Source organism: Sphaeramia orbicularis, chromosome 8, assembly GCF_902148855.1.
Source record: "Sphaeramia orbicularis chromosome 8, fSphaOr1.1, whole genome shotgun sequence".
NCBI lineage: Eukaryota > Metazoa > Chordata > Actinopteri > Kurtiformes > Apogonidae > Sphaeramia > Sphaeramia orbicularis.
The window spans coordinates 22483074-22506347 of NC_043964.1; the positions used below are offsets into that span (position 1 = coordinate 22483074).

The window sequence follows — 23274 nt, forward strand, 5'->3', positions numbered from 1 at the left end:
TTTTTTTTTTTTTTTGCCTGCTGGCGTGCTCCTTAAACCAGACAGATCAACATTCAGCGCTGGGTTTACCAATTTTCGTCTATTTTGATTCATGTGGCGTTATGGGAATTTGGAAAGGCAAGGTATTAAAATATATATATAAAAAACAGAAGAGGCCAAAAAGGGAGAGAAACCTGTTAAAGTGGCACACAATGCCTGAAAAGCCTTCTCCTCGATGGAAACATTCAATAAGTAAGTCATCATAAAACTCCAAAACATTTAACACGTATCACAATTGCACTGACGCCGACACTCCTCCCCAAAAACGAAGGCTACACTCTGGACATTAAGTAACAATAAACTCTTTAAACACAAACTCCATCAGATCAAAAAGTGAGGACTGACTGGAACAGGGCTCAAACTTAAAACTCGGAGACACTGAACTCATGACTTGAAACACAAAGCAGGCGCAATCCAAACCACACCAAAACAGAAATGCCACAGAAGAGAAACGGTAGAGATCCGGAGGGAGAAATCATGTCAGAGACGGACAGGAAAAACACAATTATAAAATGAAAACGAGAATAAAAGACACAGAATCAAGCAGGTGCGAGTGCAGGAGAAGATAATCCGTAAGAAAAAGGCTTCAATACTTCATAACGGTGGGGGCTCCAGTCTGTTGTGACCCTCCACAGCGACTAAATCTTTGCGTCGTGTCCGTCAGCAGGCCAGAATTGTGCGTTCGAGATTCAGTTCCTCTTGCGGTGACTCCATAGAGGAGGTCACAGGTGGCAGGGTGTATAGCACGGCGTCGCTCCATCTTCTGCAAGGCCTCATGGGAGTCGAGGAGCTGCCGCTTCCTCTCCCCGTGTGGTTCAACAGTTCCTCGCCGTCAGAACCATCGCCGATACAAAAAACAAGAGTAAATGAAATCTAACTGAAAATAGACGTACTTTGATTGTTTTCAGTTGGCTTTTCCTTTCCATTGTCCTGCTTGACAGCATACATTTATGTAGTGATGTTTGTTTTGTTTTTTTTTCACATCGGCCAGCATCTGGTCGTCAAAACGTCCTCTCCGAAGCTCCAGCACATATTCCCACCCACGTCTGTCCTCAAAACAAACCGTGTGCTTTGCGAGCTTCGCCAAAAAAAACCCAGAATTCTCTGCCCCGTCTCATTCATCTGTCCTTTCGCTGGCTTTGACTTCAGGACTCCCACAGTCCTCACATATGTACATTTAGACTTTTAAAAAACTAGAGATGTTACATGCAACATTTGGCATCTTCTCAAGTCCCCGCATGTGAGTCTGAATTGGTGTCCGTTTTAGAAAAATATTAAACTTTGTCTTTTTTTTTTTCTCCTCTTCAGTATATTGAAGCTTCTGATTGTAACAGAGAGACAGAGAGAGGTGAGTGGTGGCAAAAGCATGTACGTTTAGATTTGTATTTGTGTTTGTTGTTAGTAAAATGCCAGTCTTCAGTTCTGAGATGGTCATTTTTGTAAAGTGTCTCATCATTGCTTTACTGCAAGTGCAAATAGCTGCAAGTATTTTTTTTTATTTTTTTTTAAATCACAAAACAGGTTTTTCTGCCGCTTTCCTTGTGTGTCTTTAGGGATGTAAGCAGTTTACTGGCTGCATCTCTGCCCCTTTATTTATTGATTTTTTTTGTAAGAAAAATCCACTTTGACTGGACAGCCTGCAGATCAAAGCTAATACAGGTCCGACTCCAATGCAGTTCTGTCTAGAGGTAGCTGTTAATTGACCTTCAACACTGAGGGAAGTGTACGTAGTTGTGTGGTTGAGGGATCTTTCAGCCCAGTCAATACTCGGTTTGGAGGTTGTTACTGTCATCTGTCTCAAAAACTGTTAAATAAGTAAATACAAAAGAGTGTTTTGATGTTAAGATGTTTTTTTTTTTTTTACTCCTTTAGCTTTGGTGATCTGATTCGATATTTTCATATTTGTTTTTGTAATACTATTTTATCACCCGACAGCCAGAAATGCATTATCGTTCCTCTGAATTAATCCGTTTTCTGGGAATGTTTTGGTGACAGTTACCCAAGACCCTGTTAACGTTTGGCTCTCTCCCTCTCTCTGCAGCTCCAGAAGGGATAAGGGTGGTGGTGGTGGCGGTGGAGGGGGGGGGGGCACACACACCAGCATGTACTCTATGTCAGAGGGGCATAAACGGGTGGGGGGGTCAAAGGTCAAGTGTCTGTGGGGTGCGAGTACGAAGGTCACAGGCAGAGGGCAGGGGGTTGTTGTCTTTACATCATAGCAGGACGCAGCAGCGGCAAAACCTCTGGCGGCTGCCCCCGACTGATGGGGGCGGAGTGACGGGAGCGAAGTATGCATGCACTTTGATGTTAGGCAGATGGGTCTGTGGCGAGAAAACAAAAAGAAAAACAGAGAGAAACGTGTTAATAGATCCAACTTCTAAAACTGTCCATAGTATCTGGTGATGAGTGAATGTCATTTCTGTTTGTTCAGTACAGGACTAATACACTTTCCACTCAAATATGGACATTTCACAAGACATATTACACATTTTTGTATATGTTTACACCTCTCACCAACACATAAATGGTGTTGGAGATTTTTTTAAATGCAATCCAAAGAGTAGATTACAGTTCATGTGTGTCTGTGGGAGAATGGAAAATGAAGAGAATAGAAAATGATGGTTTAACACCCCTTTCTTTGCATCAGTATTGTTGGTTTGTGTAATGAACAAGCACCAGAAACATCAAAAATACAGCGGTGGAATTGTTTTTTTAATAAAAGATTCACTCTTAATCACTCTTCTGCACATGCACTGTTCTGTTGGAAGTCAGAACTCGATGTTCCAACAAGATAAAACCCTTTGAAACACATCCAAGGCATGAAAATGTTGAAAGTGTCAAGAATTTTGTTCTGTTCTGTTTTCTTGTTAACAGCAAACCAAAAAAAAAAAACCAACTGCATTTCAAAAGGTCTGTCTGATGCAGCCATACCCTTTCAAACACTAAAAAAGTTTTTTTCTGCAAATATTTCAAGATAATATTTGAGATTTTGAAGAATTTTACGGGTGTCCATGAACTTCTTTCTACGACTGTAGGTCAGATAGTCATGTAAGTCAGTGCATTATCTGCAAAGGATCACAGTAAGTACAAACACATTTGGAGACAGACACAAATCAGTGGTGATAGACTTCCAAAACCCTAATTTACCAGTACATTTGTCAGTTAACCTCTTGTTCCTGTGTAACTTCATAACAGACTAAAGCCACTGAATCTGGTGAGTTAAATCAAATCTTAAGGTCCACAGTGTCAAAACAATGGTTTGTCTGGGTATTTGAACTGGTTTGTTGTCATTTTTGCATTCCAGCATGTATAGATTTAGGGAAATAAACATTGTTTGAGCCTTTTTTTTTTTTTAAGAAGAGGTGAAAAATAATATCTGTCTTAGTGTGAATAGGTCATAAAACAGGACACAGGACCTATGGTAATATAGAAATTAAAACTGAGTCTGTTGAAAGATAGAAAAATATTCCTTACTCTAAACTCTTCTACATTTTTATCATTTGTTTAACTACCTTCAGATTTTGTTCCTCGGATGTTTTAAAGGTTGCTCTTTAACCCTTTTATTTGGCAAGTGACTATTTTTGGTCATTTCTGCACACACTACAGCAACAACTGCAATGAGTCAACAATCTAAGGTCCAATGTGGTCTACGGGGTCTGTAAGGTCCACCTCTGCATGAACAGTGAGTGTATCTGCTTTGTTAGGTACCATGAAATAATGGTACTAATGTAAGGAATGATGTTCAAAGTGATAATGTGGAGGTTGACAGGTGTCTGGATTAGGACTTATGTTGTTCTATTGTTGCAAAAGTGATGTTCTAATGTTCTAAAATACATGTTCCTTTCACACTACATGTGTTTTTCTTGTATTTTTATATCCTGAAATCTGGGATATTATATACTATACTATTGTGAATGCAATAGCTAGGACAAATTTGGTTGGATTTCTTCTCCCTTGATCACCAACATAGGGGACCCCTAGTGGAAGAACCCTATCGATTTCAGCTTCTCTATCCGTATTATAAGGCATCCAAATGGGGGCGCTTTAGTTGAAAATCGTTTTTTTGGACATAAATCAAACAATAATACACCAATTGAGATAAAATTTGGTTCATATTGATCATCTTACAAATGTCCATTTTCTGGCTGCCATCCAGAGTTCATATGGTGTCATTTTCTCTCACTAGGTGGAGTTTTGTGGGGAAAAATTGGTTCTGACCATTATTCTGCCACTATCAGGTCAGTGTAGCTCAAAGTGAGTTCATATCGATTGTCTAATAATTATCGTGGATAGATTTATATATAGCAGAGGACTGGGAGGATTTCAGGGATACACCCTTATTGTCAGCCCCCCGACAGCCTAAGCCTCATTTATATAGATACTTCTTGGATTTTTTTTTTGTCACATATGGGCAAGGAACCAAATATGGTAACTTCAATGACCTTAATTTTCTGCATGACAATATATATTTTTTTTTCATATAAGTAATAAAGTCTTGTTATTTCCTCCAATAACACACTAAGGGTGAACTTTTGAATTTCAGAGTATTTCTATGAGTGCCCTATAAAGGGTTAAGTGTATGATACTGCATGCTATATTCTGACATGAGCTTCCTGAATCTGCACCCAAAATTCTTCAAAAACTTCCATTTAAACAATGAGATAGGCTGAATAAATCTCACAAATCACAGAGATGTTGATTCAGGCTGTCTGTGTTTGCTGAAAGAGGAAATTTTTATTTACAGACATGGCAGATTCACGTGGGATTAAGATCACAGACAGGTACGACTAGATCCATGTGAAGAAGGACTTCACTGACAACATGTTTACCGACCCGGACTGTGATCGACTGATAACAAACTGAATGAATGAATAAATCAGGCCTGAGATCTAGTGCTCACGAATCCAGATTCTCTAGAGTGTTTACTCAGTGCAGTCATGTTGACAGTAGAGATGGGAATCAGGAACTGGTTCATCACAGATATACACCTTTCAGCTTATCAGTTCCCTTTATCAGTGCTAGTACGTTTTTTTTAATGACATTTATGTAAAGCAGTGACGTCAAAGTTGGTGTCGACGCTGAGGGAAACTTGTAAAAAGACAGAGTCGCAGCACACAGGAAGAAACGCGAAAAAAGTACTGCTTCATTTCACAAAGAAACGTGACAGCGGCGTCTTTGTACAGTCTGTAAAATGATAAGTTCAGGTAGGAGTGGAAACAGCAGATATATGCTGAGATACTGTCGACGCAACATGGGCCTAAATTCCAGAAAGACATGTAGCTGATGTTGTATATGAGTACGACTGTCAGGGAGCAGCTCTTTAGTATGGATTAGTATGGATGTCATAATAACAATAGCACTAGAAAAAAGCAGGTTTAACAAATCTGTGACTTAGAAAACCTGAATGAAAGCGAATGCTGTACAAATATTCTAATTTCATTCATTTTAGATAGATATGATAATTATCATACTGGCTGATATAGATATAAATATATGATGTATTAATATATACTGATATGGATTGTGTGTGGTATTGTACTAAAGGGGTGGGATTAAATAAGTGTTTCCTTCTTCCCACTCCTTTTCAGATGTGTAAATAACACTAAAATTGCATTAAGTATTTTTTTTGCATTTCTTTTTTGGTTGTCTTATGTTATTATTTGCTTTTGTTGGTGGTTGTATTGTGTTTTTTAGTATGTCTTTCAATAAAATTTCATTCATTCATGACAGTGAAAATCAAATCAAAACGTGAACACAGCAAACTGATCAGGAATCTGTAAGACAACTGTTAAAAAACCTCGTAAAAATGTCCAATATCCAATTTTCCGATGGCATTGATTTGAATAAAACTGTACTGATTGGCTTCCTAAGTTTGCAGTACCATTCAGTATACAGAGCCGCCTCTTCTGCTATGCCCCATGGGATATAACTTTGGAAAAAATATGAACACTCTTCTAGCCCTGACAGGTCTGATATATACAGGAATCAGGTACTTGTACGGCCCAGTGAGTCACATTACTGAGGCACTGTAGCTGTTCAACACCACTAAACACAATTTACAACTGCGAACACTGAGAAAATACTTTGCTGTATATACTGTAAACAACATTAAGCAATCTAATATCTGCCTGATGACTAAAATATAAATCAATACAAGTGTATGCTTTTGTGACTCACCTATAAATGCAATTACGCAGCTAACGGCATATGTTGAGTTCATTAAAAGGGTCATTATGGTGCATTTCGTAAACAAATCAGTGCTTACTCACTGCTGATGGCCCACACAACTCACCCTTAGCCTCTTGATGCCAGCACGGGTGATCTGCTGGCAGTCATAGAGTTCGATACGATCCAGACTATGGCAGCTTTTCAGGTGCTCCAGTGAGGCGTCTGTGATCAGGGGGCAGTTGTCCAGCTCGATCACTTCCAGACGATCGTGAGCGCAGGGGCCGCTGCCAAGGTGTCTGATGCCATCATCCGTGATCAGCTCACAGTGAGACAAACTCTGCAGCGATCCCAACAAATGCACTTGATTACTCAGCTGAATGCTATAATTTAGCAATTATTAAAGCCACTCCAGGGGCAAAATATGCTTCAGTGGCAGGCACGTACTCACCAGGACTTGCAAACGTGGGCAGTGAATAGACAGCTGGATAAGTGTACCATCTGTGATCTGAGGCAAAATTACAAAAGAGACAAATGTCAAAACTATTTGCAAGCCTCAGGAAACAGGAAAGTGATTTCAAAAGTGATTTTATACCTGCACACATTCTTCTAAATCCATCTTCTCAAGCTCATGACAATTCTGCAGAAGAGCAAGGCAAAAAAAAACAGAAAAAGTCATCTTGTGTCAATTTTCAAGATGGTAAAGATGCTTGAAATGTTTGGCAAGATGCATGAAATTGGATAAAATCTTTTCATTTGGGGTCAAAAGGTTACGTATGCAACCCAGAGACAGATGCCACACTCACCCTTGCTAATGTTGTAAAGCCAACGTCTGTAAGCTGGGAACATCGAGCCACTTCTAATATTCTGAAAAGAAGAAAAAAAGGAGCAAAGTTTCACAACAATTGCATGAAGTTCTGTGAGGCTGAAGTGAAAGTGGAAGGGAAAGAACTGAGACAACTTTAGAGATTTATTCCTCTCCATGATTGACATTATTGCCTCAATCTTAACTGTGTGATGAAAAAGTTAATTGAGTTTCTTCATAATTACTTACTAAAAAATCCTTCACTGTGAGTAATTCCAATCTTGAAATAAATCTTCCTTTTTTAAACAGTTAAGCATGTGTGACAGGATATTTGTTTCCAATTAAGTCACGCATTCCAAATAAATCTCTTTTATTATTTGCACAAAGGCAGCGTGCAGGAATCAATACTGTTACTCATCAATAGAACACATTGGAAAACAGTGAAATGTACGTCACTCAAGTGGAATCCCTATTGTACTCAAGTAATGTACTACAGTGAAGGATTGAGTTCCTTTGAGTTTTACTTGAACATTAGTATTTTCATTTTCTGCAGCTCCACAGTTTCAGATTAGTATATTTGTTTCTCTTTCTGTCCACAGACGAAAACAACAATATGAATGTAATATAAACACACTGATACTGAACTCTTGTCCACTTACAAATGCCGTTTAAGTCACAAACTGAGGTTTTTAAAAGGATTTTCTTAAGTGGAGATTTTTAAGGAATGGTTTGTGTGTATGCATGTGTACAGGGAAAACAGAGAGATTGTAAAACACTCCATTTTGTGTATGTCTTTTGTGTCTTTGTGTAATGAACCTGCACCTGAAACATCCAGGTGTATAAATCAGTGCATGACCTGCAGTAGATTGAGGTCAGGACAGATACCTTTGGGAAAACACGTGCACCGGTGTTGCTGGAAAATCTATATAATATAAAGAATACACAACAATCCAAACTAATACTTAAGCTACTGCGAGTTTGTTACTTTAGCCACTTTAGCTGTTCACCTTCACGAAAGATAAAAACTTCTGCATCTGCTACATCTACAGTTTCAAGTAAAACAGAAATAATGGTTTGTCTGAGCATTGTATGTCTGACCATTTTGTAGTCCTTTATGCATTGCAGCGTGGACAGATATGGGTGCTTCTACAAAACTGGTACCTAAAAACAGGACATGGGGGCTAAAAATTCAAACCAGGTGACTAATGTTATGAAGCAAGTTTGGAAGCACTTTGGGTCTATTTTAAAAATAAATATTTACTGACATAAAAGAAACTATTTTTCAGATATAACACATTGTTATTTGACGTGTGCATACAAAAATCTGCATGTAACACGGTAAAAAGGACATGAAAATTACACACTACTATTTTTCCGAATATTTTTTTAGTCTCTCGCATGTACATTTCGGGAAGTAAAGTAAATTAGTAAGGCAGAATGTTTCACAAAAATGGCCGCTGTTGCAAAATCACTTGCAATTTATATGTGTTTAAATGGGCAGGTTCCGCATGTAACTTGAGTGGACACGATGGGTTACATACAAAACCTGGAATGAGTCTGCGGATTCATGAAAAACCTGCATGTCTGGATTAGAAAAAACACGAGGATTATCAAATTATATATATGAGACCATTTTAAGCCATGTTTTCAAGATCAAATGCACTGACACCTTGGTAGCTTTTCCTGTCCCAATTTTGGTCATATTTTTGGCCCCAATATTTTATTAAAAATGGCTCAGAGCAAGAGTACAATTTTTTTTGCATTTATCTGAGGTCATCATTAGGTACATCCTGGGGGAAATACATCTAAATTTCTCTTTTTATTATTGGGTCTAAAAAGCCAAGATACCAAAATGAACGTAGTTTCATGAAAAGACCTATATAAATAAAACAAAACAAAAACACAACCTTCATTTTAAGAGCAAACAGTGAAGGAAAAAAATGTCTGTAATAGTGTGGACAGGGCTTTAGTGTTGATTTATGGGTTGAGAAATGTCTTTATGCTAATTCGACTTCTGCTCCTCCGTGGCTTCACTGGAAAATACATTGTTGCAAAGCTGAAGATGGAGCGTTTTTTCTGAAGTTGACTTTTTAGAGAAACATGGCTCATATTATGATCTTATAGGACACAATGCTTTGCTGTAGATTATACTACCATCAGTCTATAAGGTAGTAAAATGAGCTCAACCACAGACATCTACACTAGTGCCAACACATCAGCCAATTTTACTTGTATTGAGGTATTTTCACTGCGTAGTGTTAAGTAATGGATCAGAGTATACTGTAAACAGCTCTTACCATTCAGGTTTAGATTCAGTGTTAGTGTAGATGCGTGAGCTGACCTGAGGCGGGGGCAGTTCTGTCCCAGGGCATGCAGGATGGCATCTGTGATGTTGGCACAACCCGAAACACACAGAGACTGCAAGCGGTGACAACCCCGACAAATTGTGATGAGGCCTTCATCTGTGATCTGCTGCTCGGAGAGAAAGAAAGACCATTTGGATCATTTCAACTTACATCTACGGGGAGATTTTACCACAGACAAATTCAGCCGGATGTACCATTTATGCACCACATTGACGCAGATTAAATAAAGTACTCTGTTTGTTCTTTCATGTGCACTTTTGTTTTAAGTATCTCTCAAGAAAAACATTCTGGGGATCATACAGAAGAAGAACAGGCGAGGAAGAAACAAATAAGAAAGAGAAAACGAAGATAATAGATAGGCAGAGTGTATTAAGGAGGTGAAAAAAAAACACAGGCACAAAATGAGACAATGAGTTCCTGAGGTGTGAGATGAGAGGAAGATGAGGAGGAGTGTATGTAAGTGTTGATAAACAAAGGGGATTTTAGGCGAAGGTACAGTCAGGGGAACATATCTGTGTACATTATCAGAGCGAGACTTTAAAATGATTATCTATAGAAGCTGAGTATAATTTATTGTTGCCTGGAAACTACTGGGCATCTACCAGTAAGACTTCTTAGACATGTAGGTGTTATACCAATGGGTAAACCCCATGCTAGAACATTTATTTTCCACTTTTTTACGATTCTGTGAGTCACTCTGTATGTGTGAGGTTTAACCCACAGTAGAATTTTTAAAGGCTGATATAACAAGGATAGTTTAGAGTAATCGTTTGACTTTATTATAAAGTGGATAAGTACTGAAATTAACATCCAAGTCAAAAAAAAAAACTGCCTGAATGAATATACAAAGTGAGAGCAGCAGTCTAATGCATCAACACCATTGTAGCAACACCTTACCATGTTCATAATTTAAGAATCAAGTTGTCTTGACTGGTGAACTTTCATTCAAATACATATTTTTTCTCACATGCACTAATATTTCACATATATTGTATTGCATACTTACATACAGACTTCGTATATACTCAAAATAAAATTAAGTTATTGGATGCAACTCCAGTTCTATGTAGGTAAAAGTGACCCCAATCTGCTCTTTTTACTCAAATTTTTCATGACAGTCCAGCACAAATCACATAGAATGGGATCTTTTCAAGTCTGATCCAGGCCACTCCCATATACAATCACGGAAGAAATTATTAGACCATCAAAAGTCAAAACAATGGTTAAGGAATCAAGTACTAACACCTGTGTGTATCATGTGACTAAAACAGACAGAAAAGAAAACATGGAATGCCTAAAAGCACTGTTTTTGGCAGTACAATGCCACAGCTATTGATGTAAGAACTGAAGTGATTTTGGTTATTATCAAGAAAACATGGAAAATTACAAGATATCAGCTCTTGAATTAAACTCTTATGAGCTATTTTTGTTCTTATCATTATATTTGTCCAAACAAATGCACTTTTAGTTGTACAAGGCATTAAAATGAACAAGAAATTGAAGAAAACAAGGGTGGTCTAATAATTTTTTCTGCGACTATACATGAAAGCAGCAGTAAAATGAATCCATCATGACAGTGAAACACTAATAGGTACCCAGCCCAGTGGTGAACCAGGCTTGGTATTTAATGGAAAGACTTATTAATAAGAATCACTCACAGCTGACGTGTTGCGGTTTTTTAAGGATTTAGTCATGCTATCTGGACTTACTGAGCATGTCTGCAAGTTAAGTGTGACTAGTTCTGGACAATGAGCGCCAATGTGCTTCAAAGCCTCGTCTTCTAGCTGTGAAGGAAAAAACAACAGAGGTATAAATACATTGTGGCATGCTTTGATTTTACAAACACGTTTATAAAATTCACTGATGATATATACAAGGGTTCGTACACATTTTTCAAGGTCAAATTCATGCACTTTTAAGGGTAATTTTTAAAATTTTTCCAGCACAGCACCTTATTGTTGGAATAAAATACATATCTACAGGAATACATACACTCATGACTATTTTCATTCACTTTTTATCACAATGATTTATATTGTATTATGCTATAAACATCTAAAATTATGTTTCATAATAGCAAAAAGGTTAGAAATTAAAGGAGAACACTAAACAAAATGGAAGCCACTTGGCGTTCTTCAGGCACAATCGCACTGAGCCAAAGATTAAGATAAAAATGTACCTGGAGTCGACCTGAGAACACTCACTAATATTCTTTTTTGACATGGTTTTATTTTTCAAAATGTATCACCTCTCTGTACGTAACTTTGGCTTGAGTCATCATTAAAAATAAATAAATAAATCACATCACTGAGCTGTAATTGTAAGTACTTAAATGAAAATTCAAGCACCTTTCAGACCATGAAAACACAACACTGAAATTCAAGCATTTTCAAGGATTTCAAGCACCCGTACAAACCCTGTATGTATACCAATCTCTTACATCTTCTGAGAAATCCACAGTTTTTTCTAATCTGCAAAATGACTATAAAAGGTTTCTGTTAAAGCCTTCCACAGAAACATCCTTTGCTGCACAGGAAGTGGCACATTTTACATGCGCATTTGCAGCAACTGTGTTCTATTTGTTATGAAAATAAGAGGAAGAAGTAGGTTACAGTAGAAAATGAAAGCCACTGAAGCAGAATCTATATGGAAACAGCACACCGCGCTTCCTGTGCAAATTAATAAATGTGAGGGAAAAGGGCTCAACTGATCCCCCAGGAAAATGTGTACGCAAATTAATAAATGTGAGGGAAAAGGGCTCAACTGATCCCCCAGGCTTTCATCTCATACCTGTGTGCATCCCTTAAGGAAAAGGCCTTTGAGTCCAGGGCAGGAACGCACCAGGGCCTGGATGCCATCCTTTGTGACCTGATCACACCATGAGATGTTGAGTTGCTCCAGTAGAGGACAACCCTCACTGAGAGAAGACACCAAAAGAAAACCATTAGTTGTTTTTTTTTTTTTTTTTTTTTTTAATGATGTGGCTTTATTGAATTCAGTTGAAGTCCATGTCACTGTGTTGTACCTGAGAGCTTTGAGTGACAGGTTGGTGATTGAGGTACAGGAGGCGAGATCCAGGTGCTTCAGTTTCGGACAGAACTTGCTGAGGCTGTTACACGTGCTGCAGAAGAGAAGACAGTGAGTACATTGAGGAGGTGGTGGCCTCACCAGATATGGGATCTCTGTTAAATGAGCAGTTCACATACCTGTCGGTTATCTTGGTGCAGCCGTTCAGACTGAGCAGCTCTATGTTCCTGCAGTTCTGGGAGAATGTTCTAAAAGAGAAAGAAAATTAGGTTAGATGAAACTTTATTGATCCCATAACTGGTCAAGACAGCAACAGGATAAAGTGCAAGAAAATGTGTACGTATAAGGTAGTGCAAAAAAAAAAAAACAAAACAGAAAAATAAAAATAGTAATTAGTAATTAAACTAGCTATATTTACACAAAAGATGTTATAAATGGATGATATTCCTCCAACTCAACTGACACTATTCTGATTGGAGATTACAGCTGTTTACATATTAAACAAGATGATCAAATAAAAAGGCATGTTTACATCATTGAGAATATTATTTCATACAATAGACGATAGCACAATGGATTTTGGCTTCATTCATCTATGAACAACTTGGTGTCTGGAAAAATACTTAAATTTATTGTGCTCTCCAAAAAAAAAAAAAAAAATCTTACTAGCCACAGACTAAATGTGTTTTCTGTTCCTCCTGGAAACTCATCATCTTGCGTAATATTTTCCCCCATGTACAGAAACAATACATTTACTCCAACAAGACAGAAACAATTGGATTAATAATTTACATGGTTATTAGACTAATATTTTCCTGGTGAACACAATGAGAAATGTTAACACTAACCCTCTCAACTCAAATGAAAACACTCTTGATTTACTATTCTCTTTTTTGCACTTTTATAGAATATTAAAGCACATGTAAAGTCAGATTATGATAGATGTCAAAATGCCTTTCCATAAATTTCTCTCTGTTTCTTTCAGGTGGTAAACTAAGGAAAAACTCCTTTCTTTTAATACTTTAACACATACTTAATAAAAAATGTTACTGCTTCACATTATGGCGTTACTGTTATACGCGCTGCTATTTTTTTTTTTTTTTTTAAATTTGAAACTTTTCGTGTCACCATCCTGAGCAGGACTCCCTAAAAGAAGACATTTAGTTTCTCAATTGTCCTTCCTGTCTGAGTAAAGTATTCATGTGTTACTGTACCAACTCACCTCAGGGCGCTGTCACCCACACCCAAGCATCCCCGTAGACTCAACTTCCTGAGGAACCCCCCACATCGCTTTGAGATGTTTTCCACCACCCTGCCCTGCAACAAACACAATCTAATCAGCCTGCTGCATTTCCTTCCACAAACAAGCACTGACAGATTAAGAATGATGGAGAAAGAGACCGTATGTGTTTTGTATCCTGAACCTATGATAACACAGAGATAAAGACATCTACCGCTGTGTTCTGATGGTAGAGGATTGCAACAGCACCGTATACAACATGATAAGTTTTTCAGGGGAATAGATAATGGTAAAGTCAGTGATGCTGTAAGACAGAAATCAGTGACGAAGACACTGTAACTATGCTTCCATCAAGCTGTTTTGTTTTTTTTTTAAAAAGTGGAAATGCCTAATATTCAAGAGAAAGGTGAATAATTGCATGTGTGGGCAAATAACCTCCTGCAACCCAGCAATGCAATTTTGTCCTCTGTAGGGGACAAAAGTTTGACAGTTTTACTTTAAAAATGCTGTCCATTGCAAAGGACGTTCCACAAATAAATAAATAAATAAATAAGAATAATTTTTAAAAATGTATCTCAAAAAGCTGTTGCATTATGCAGTTCTTAATAAACACAATTGTTTAATGTAAAAAAGCTAAAACTTTCACTTTCCTGGGTCTCGGGAGGATAAGGTACTGCAATGTTTCTTAATTTACTACATCTAAACCCCATAATAGATGGGAAATGGAAAGAAACATCTCCATGTATTAAGAGCTACAGAAACAAACTTTAGACAAGGGCTTTAACAAACAGTGCATAAGTCTGACCCACTGTTACATGATCCAGACCAGTACTTTCAGGGGTAAAAGTCCAAACTAGGTTAAGATTTTTCACAAAACTGAGATCATGATGATGGAGAACTAATGGTAGTGGATGGAAATACACATACAGATACATTTTCTTTTGTGAATTTTCCGAAAATTTGGTTAACCCTCAAAGATCTAAACAGCCATGAGTGACCAAAAGCATCTAAAATGTTTAGTAACTGTTGAACCACTAATCCTATCAATACATGTAAATAATTCAGGTAAAATGCCGTTCCTCAGCTTTTCATGGACATCAGATATGACCTATTTGGACGTTCAGAGGCTCCATAGTGAACGTGGAAAAACAATCTTCTTCTACAAAATTGACTCACCAGTAAAACCAATGTAGCTTGACAAATCACAGTGGTTATAGACGCTTGTTTTTATGTTCAGGTAATGATACATTTTGTTGAAAAAGTCACTTTTCCTTCAGTTTTCTGTTTTGATATGATAACCCATGAAATTACTCTGAACATCTACATGATCAGTGAATAAAATATATGAAAATACATATAAAATACATTTATATTTTCCACTGTAAAATGCAAAATACATGGATAATATTATAACAAATAGAGATAAATCACTTAGGAAGGGTTAAAAGTGGAGAAAATTCATCTGGAAGCTTCTATAAAAGTAGTTCCAGATCTGTAAAGGTTAAACAATTAAAGCTGCGTATGTCTTTCGTCACCAATTTTTCATCAAATCTGTAAAACCCGAGTCATAGCCTAAGTATCACATATCCATAAGTCTTTCTGTGATTAAGCACCTGAATCTTTTCCCTCACAGTGAACAATTTCGAAGTGTACTCCACTATAAACAAACCATTTGTTAACAAACAGAGCCATAGGTCACTCAGGCATTTTCGGAAATTTGCCGTAACGTGTATTGTGGGAAGTGAAGCTCCACGCAGCCGCATTATGGCCACAGCGGCAACAAACACAGAAACGATTTTATTGCCTCTTGCTACTGTGGCTGTGTGGAGCTCTGCTTCCCACAATGCATGTTGCGACAAATTTCCAAAAATGCCCGAGTGACCTACCAGCTCTGTTTGTAAACAAATAGCTTGTTTGTGGTGGAGTACACTTTGAAATTGTTCACCTTGAGGGAAAAGATTCAGGTGCCTAATCATGGAAAGACTTACGGATACTTGATACTTAGGCTATGACTCCGGTTTTACAGATTTGATGAAAAACTGGTGACGAAAGTCATACACAGCTTTAACATACACTCAGATGGAAAGCTGAATTGTGAAGGAGACACTGAAGTTTGGGTCAACAACAACAGAACTGAAACTAAAATACATCTGCGTCACCTTCTGAATGGAAGACTTTCTCACCTCAATATCTCTCTGAAAGTCAAAGAGGTCGATTCGTTGCCAGTTGCTGCCATCCAAGGCCAGGACGTTCCAGGACTGAATGTAGGGAGGAAGAAACAGGCATTCAGGGTCAAGGCTTCTCCCAAACATACCACACACACGGACACAGAACGCACACCAAAACACACAGTCATGTGCACACACACACACACCTTGTGAACACAGACTCACCCGTGAGACCTGGGCACAGCGACAGAGTGTCACCACATCCAGAAAGGAGAAGATTCTGGAAGACAGACGGGGACGCTTTAGAAACCCTGATTTGCGCTGCCAGAAGCTTCCTCTTTATACTAGACTCTGCCCTAAGAATCAACCCTGTATGTGTGTGTGTGTGTGTGTGTGTGTGTGTGTGTGTGTGTGTGTGTGTATGTGTCTGCTTTCACTCACAGCACAGAGGTGTGAGTACATCGGCTAATATTGTCTCTGGCTGTCGGCAGGACTGATGTGTTTACTCTGTTTGCAGGATAGACAGATAGTGTTTACTCCAAGTGCGGAGGAAGACACACAATCTGCTCAGAAGAAATAGAGCGGGAATTCCACTATAGGTCCCTACAATGCAGCAAATACTGTATGAGCTCGGATGCAGTGAATCACAGCCTGCCAGCTTTACAAATGTAGGGTTCTGCACCTGGAAGACCAGCACAGAGTCAGCAGCCGCAGCACAGAGCGCTTGGCTGGCATGGCCCAGGCTTGAGTTATGGCCTTCATTTTCTGTTTGCTCAGAGACTCTTGAGTTTTTTTTTGTCTGAAATCAATTTAAATGTTTTACAGCCTCGAGCATCTGTTTTTAATTACAGTTTTAGTACAGCGGAGTAAAAAAAAAAAAAAAAAAAAAAAAAAAAAAAAAATGGAAATTTGCATCATGGTGGTTGGCTGCCCAGTTGGTTCAGTTGAAATATTTGCTAAAGGGCAAGTGAGCATACAGTACATGATTGTGAGATGTGCTAGTCTTTGGTGTGACGCTATTTTGGAAAGGGAGGAGGATTGGTGCGAGGCCAGTTGTGCTTTTGTGGTGTGCGATTGGATGTGGTGGTCAGGAGTGAAGGCAGGGGGGTGAGTGGTGAGTATATGCAACATGCCATTTTCCCTTTTTAAAGACCCTGAAAAGTCTGAAATGAAGCATCAAAAATAAAAAGTTACTGACCGTAGCAACAGCTCCTTAGGCAGCTTCTTATTGATGACAGCCTCGTCACTATTTGTGAACATCTGAAAGGGTGCAGAACATAAGATTAGTCCTGGCAGATTGCTTCAACATAGCTACAGCCCTGCTTCATCCGTTCACCTCACTCAAGGACAGACCCAGCATATAAGCAAGGATAAATGGTGGCAATCTCATCAGCTGTAGCAGATTCAATGTCAGGTCTTGGCCAATACTGAGGGTGTCAGAAGATAAAGCAGCAGAAGAGAAAGGGTTTTGTGTCTTCAAAGCAAAAGCAGCAAGACTGGACTTTGAACTGTTGTGTGAAAAGCTGTAAAAGTCCAGACTTTAATTCCTGTGTTGTTACATTGTCACTACAAGTCAGCAGACATTGAGAATTTGACACTGAAATTACTTATAACCTCAGATGAATAGCTGATGCTTCTGCAAATAGCTAATGGGTTTGCACACAAATACTGTAAATGCATCATGTGTGAGCACAGATACTAACCTATAATCTCCAGAAACATCCAAGCACACAATGAGACAATAAATTAGCATTCATCAGCAACCAGCTACTTAGTTCGATGCACAATCACCCACTCTCTGAGGAATGCAGGGTTGTGATAATTTGTGGGAAATCATACTCAGCTAGATTGTAAAATGCAAGACGTTAACGCTGCGACTATTGGAAGCATCCAGTCAGTCACACCGAAGAGAATGAAGCAACATCTGGCCCAATCCATTTTCCTCCATAGATTTAGAAAGATAAATCTAACCCAGGGACAGCGTAATTGAGGGGTGGGGGCTTTAGTGTGTAAATAAAAATGGCAGGAAGGCACATGTTATTTACAAGAAGCAAACATCTGTGACAAGATCAACAAGGAATTTGCAAGTCCTTATTTGCACGTCTTTATTGGTGCAAATACATTGTAATACTCAGCTGAATGTTTATTTGCTGCGTTTACAAAAAAGAAATCAGGTCCTGAAGGAGGACACATGATGTGCCATTCTAATTATGGGTGTCTGTCATAAAACCACATTCACATTGGGTTCCGACTGAGGTTTAAAAACTTCAGCAATTCATCAACTGACAAAAACAAACTGACAGCTCTGCCTGTTGAAATTCATGACCAGACCTTAAAAAACCCAGTCCTAACGCTGCTGTATATCTATGCAATAAACATACAAAAAACCTGCCTATACAAAGGTCTGCCTGCACAAACGTGTAAAATTCCAGGGTGAGAGGGGGACAGATATTTGGATTTGGGGCAAATTGACTCTGACGACTCGCCTTCCGCAGTGCTTCTTTCTGAAACAATAATCCAGGGCCAATTCCAAAGAACCAGATGCGCATGGTCAACGGGCATACACTGTCCCCCTTTTGTAATCTAACATAAAATGGACCTGATGCTGCATGAATGTGAGCATTATGTTTCTCCAGTGGTCAGCTCTAGCTGGTGATGCAGGCCTGCAGGAGGTAAAAAAAGCTGGGTAAGCTGTAAAACCTCCAGCAAGTATTAAATGAAAACAAAATAACACAAGTGTATATTTTATAAAAAGGTATCTTGTTTTGTTTCTAAATAAAATCAGATTTGTAGTTTGTCACTTTGTTATATTTTCCACCGTGAGTTGACATTAAATATGAGGCTACTTTGTGAACATGCTATTGTTGTATAGATGTAGACAAGGACTAGAGACCTATAAACACCCAGAAGGAAAAAAAAAAAGTTGTTTTGTTGTCCTCGTGTTAAACTGGTTCAGTAATATCAGTGGCATCAGTATGATGCAGTTATTATTCACACATTCCTTTAAAACAGAAAATACAACTTGGGCCATTAAAGCCTTCTGTAGCCTTTTGTTGAGAGCTGATACAAAACAGATGAACTTCAGAGCAGAAAAGTGAATGAGGAGCTTCCGGGAAAGATTTTCAGAGTAAAAGTTTCACTGGCAACCACTAGATTATTTTGAGCCTATTTCAACAGTAGACAGCCGTTTTGATAAAGTAGACACTAGAATATGACTATGATCACAGTGATGATTAAGTCTTTTAATTTCGGTCTGAGTAAATCATCATAGAATCCCGGATCAATTTACACTAAGAACTTACAACACAATGACAGTATAGTACACTTCAAATGTTTGAATAACACTGAAGTCTAAAGTGCATGATAAAATTTACAAGAACAGCTTGTACTGAACGTGACAGTTTCTTAGTATTATTTATGGTTTTAACCCCCAAATACGTAACTACAGTTTCATTTAATTTTCCACTGTAATTGTTTGATCTTTTAACACAACCTTCATGACTATCCCAGAGCATGTCACACTACGCAGATAGTAGTAATAGCAGCCTAACATATTTTAGTCTAAATTTCCAAACCAAATAAATGCACATTTAAGTGAATAAATTAGAAGAGATACAAATTAAGTGGTGTATGTTGGGGGACAATTAACCTGCTATTTTTATTAATACACACTTAATACACTTTCAATGACCATATTATTTCAAGGAGAAACTGGGATAGTAAACATCGATTAATAAACTATGGGCTTTTTCCTTATAGGACAATTTTCTGAACAATTTATATGTACATTTTTATTTATATGAGGACAGATTTTTTTATCTTATGAGCTGCATGTTTTTTTTCACTATTTACTATAGGTACAAAAATACATTTCACTGTTTGCTACACAATGCATACATCTGCATGTGACAAATAAAACCTTATCTTAAGTTAAAGTATGTTGTTATACATGTTAATACATTTGCATGTACAATCCAGGGTCAGCCAACCTATATGATAAAAAAATACAGCATTAATTTTCAACATAGTAATTATCAAACGAAAGTTAATTTACCGTTTTACAAAAAAAATTCTTAATTTGCAAATTGAGCTATATATTCTGACTCAAAATCACAGCCATTTGAACTCACCAAATATGTAAACACATATAAGGAATTCTTTGTTGGTAGTTGTACTGTCTCTAGGGAATTATAAATACAAGATGTGCAAATGTTTTGTTTGATTTTCACTTACACAATTATTGATTAATTGCTTTCAATTTGACATTCAGTGAAAAAAGTTACTTTTACTTTTGAATTTTATTTTTTATTTATTTTATTCAATTTTTTTCTATTGTCTGACTAACCACCTATCAGCATTCTCCTAATAGGGGATAGCATCCTTTAAAAATGCAGTGTCAGAGGACTTTTAGTGTTGTATGGTCATTATATATAGCCTAATAAAAAAATAACTGATAATAGAAATGACTAGTCTCTGTTTGTCTGGCAGTGAAGCTTGTTCAGAGTATAGTCCTACGTCTACCCTGTGCCTAAGCCACATGACGTGGATGTCATTAAACAGCCCATTGCTAAACTGATGGTCAAAAAATTAAAAAACAAACAAACAAACAAACAAAAAACTTATTCTATATTGTAATATTGTGGATTTACTACATGCAGTTCAATCATTCACCCCATCTCAATTTCAAATCACAATATGACTTTTTCCACCAAATTGTGCAGCTTTAAAAATTACTATTATTCTGATAACATGTTGTTTCTTTATTTTTCATGTTATTTTATAATTGTGTATATTTATATTGATGCGCATTATATCTCAACCTGTTCACTCACTACTTGTTAGTGTCATTTGGCAGCAATTTACTGAGATGCTTTCTTAATACAAATACTAATAGTGCATTGTGAAAGTACTCAATTAAAAAGTTAGACAGAGTAAAAGTTTGGTAAATACTCAGGAGGTGCAAATATCGTACCTTTTATTCTTCTATGCAGATAGTAGTAATAGCAGCCTAACATATTTTAGTCTAAATTTCCCAACCAAATAAATGCACATTTAAGTGAATAAATTAGAAGAGATACAAATTAAGCAGTGGATGTTGGGGGACAAGGATCCTGCTGTTTTTATTAATACATACTTAATACACTTTCAGTGCCCAAATTATTTCAAGGAGAAACTGGGATAATAATCATCGATTAATAAACTAATGGCTTATTCCTTATAGGACTATTTTCTGAACAATTTATATGTACATTTCTATTTATATGAATAGGGATTTTTAATCTTATGAGCTGTATGTTTTTTTCACTATTGGCTACAGGCACAAAAATACATTTCACTGTTTGCTACACAATGCATATATCTGCACATGACAAGTAAAACCTTATCTTAAGTTAAAGTATGTTGTTATACATGTTATTACATTTGCATATACAATCCGGGGTCAACCAACCTCTATGATAAATAATACAGCATTAATTTATAATAAAGTAATGAACAGACCAAAGTTAATTTACTGTTTTATATAAAAAATGTTTCAATTTGCAAATTGAGCTATATATTGAAACTTAAAATCACAGTCATCTGTATTCACCAAATATGTAAACACATATGAGGAATTCTTTGCTGGTAGTTGTACTGTCTCTAGGGAATTATAAATACAAGATATAATAAAATGTGTGAGAAAAGTAAATTGAAAAAAGAACCCTTATATAAATACACATGGTATCAATTGTATAACTGTACATAAGCTGATACTGTGTCTTTATGTATATAGTTGATATTAATTCTTTGCCTTTGAGTCTCCTTACGCTCCATAATGGTAGTCTTTTATTTTGAAAGTACTTCCGGTGTTCTCCGATGCTAACAGTTGCTAGCTTGTAGCAGCGGCTCTACCGCAGCTGTCGGGCCAGAAGGTAACGGCCTGAATCTTCTGAGTCCGTCAGCTGTTGCACCGTTAAAAATAAATAAAACCACACACAAATCCCACGCTAGCTGGGGATTAAACAACACCATGTACTCAGGCTCCACAGGCCAATGTCACCGGCCGGATATGCTGAATTTGTCCCCAAGTTTTCTTCCAAATATTCATAAACGCTTGCGTGGCAGCGACACAAAGTTATGGTAAATAGCAAAAGAACAACAACACTGAAACCTGTGTGTGTAAAGGTGACTGCTGTTATCAGTTTAGCCTGTTATGTGGGTGATATCGTGGCCGCTGGGGCCTGTTTTGTCGCTTGTTTTGTGCTAATACGGGGTGCTGTAGCAGTCGCAACCCGAGGCCCCCACAACCGCAACGGCTGTGGACAAACACAACAAACGGACTCGTCAGACAAGCTAGCAAAGTCGTAGAAAAATTACACCCCTGTCGATATCAACCGAGGCATAAAACCAAACATATAACCGCTTTAAGGACGAAAACAAACGTCTTTTTGTTCATGTGCATGGGGCTGTCCTCGGCGTGCTCTATGTAGCCTCATTGTCTTTGTTTTGACGGCGCAGAGGGAAACGAGGACAGTGTTTTAGGAGCTTTAAAAACCCTCATTTCAGTGATGAACATCCCGACAAACTCAGTGAAAACCACTCAAATTGTGTCACCGACAGAACTAAACATTAGGAGTATATGTTGTGTGGCTGTTAGGACAAAACAACAGCGTTTGACCTAATCCCAAACGTTGACTGCGGAAGCTGCATCCATAAGCGCAGTTTTACAATAAATACAACGACAGTCATCACCTAGCCTGTATGCTAACGTTTATAAAACCTACTCTGGGTGTGTGTCAGTGGCTGTCACTTTGTATACATAATAAACTCACCTCAAACCGGCTCCGTGAAACACCATTTACCTCCTTCCCCATGTCGGACGCTGGTTACCGACTCAATGAATTCGGTTTAGCTGCAGTAAAATTCAGATATGGGCCCTGTTTTTGTCGCTTCCCCTCCACGAGTATCATGCTACCGTCCTCTCGGTAGCTCCCACGGTACGATGTTGACGTTTTTTTGGTCTGGAACAGAAACGACAAGACCTCTTGATTTGTGATAAAACTATACGGGTTAAGCTACACTAGCAGCCAGCCAATAAGCCTGTTCTCTTATCTGCTCGGTTCGCCTTCACTACCACCTCCTCCTCCGCCTCCTCCTTCTCTTCCCAACTAGTCTACAGCGTTCCATCCATCCACACAATAGCCCGACTAGGAATAGGATCTGGCAACCTAAAATGGTGCTGATACTACGCCTACATTAAAAATAAAATTGTACTGAAGCATGAAGTGCATGGGGGAAAAATACTGCAGCCTCACCTACTTGTTGTCTGGCCCTTTAACAACAGCCCACCAGAATCACTGGAGAAAAGATAAATATCAAAGTGGGGTGTCAACCTTTTTAACAGCCCACGTAGCACAGATATACCACCTGGCCATAGGCATTGTTATTCAGGAAAAGACACAAGTATGTCTAAAAATCAACAAA

At 37.9% G+C, this 23274-nt stretch overlaps 1 protein-coding gene across 1 annotated transcript; it reads right to left on the reverse strand.

The window, feature by feature from the left end:
• Nucleotides 1-23011, reverse strand: fbxl20 (F-box and leucine-rich repeat protein 20). The gene is made up of 15 exons (XM_030141419.1): nt 22623-23011; nt 17009-17070; nt 16036-16090; nt 15826-15900; nt 13625-13719; nt 12582-12650; nt 12401-12496; nt 12166-12292; nt 11085-11159; nt 9351-9481; nt 7011-7071; nt 6800-6844; nt 6656-6712; nt 6332-6544; nt 1-2360 (listed from the first exon to the last, which is right to left on the reverse strand). The coding sequence occupies exons 1-15, from the start codon at nt 22662-22664 to the stop codon at nt 2253-2255; spliced, it is 1311 nt and encodes a 436-aa protein (XP_029997279.1). The 5' UTR covers nt 22665-23011; the 3' UTR covers nt 1-2252.
• Nucleotides 23012-23274: the final 263 nt, after the last annotated feature.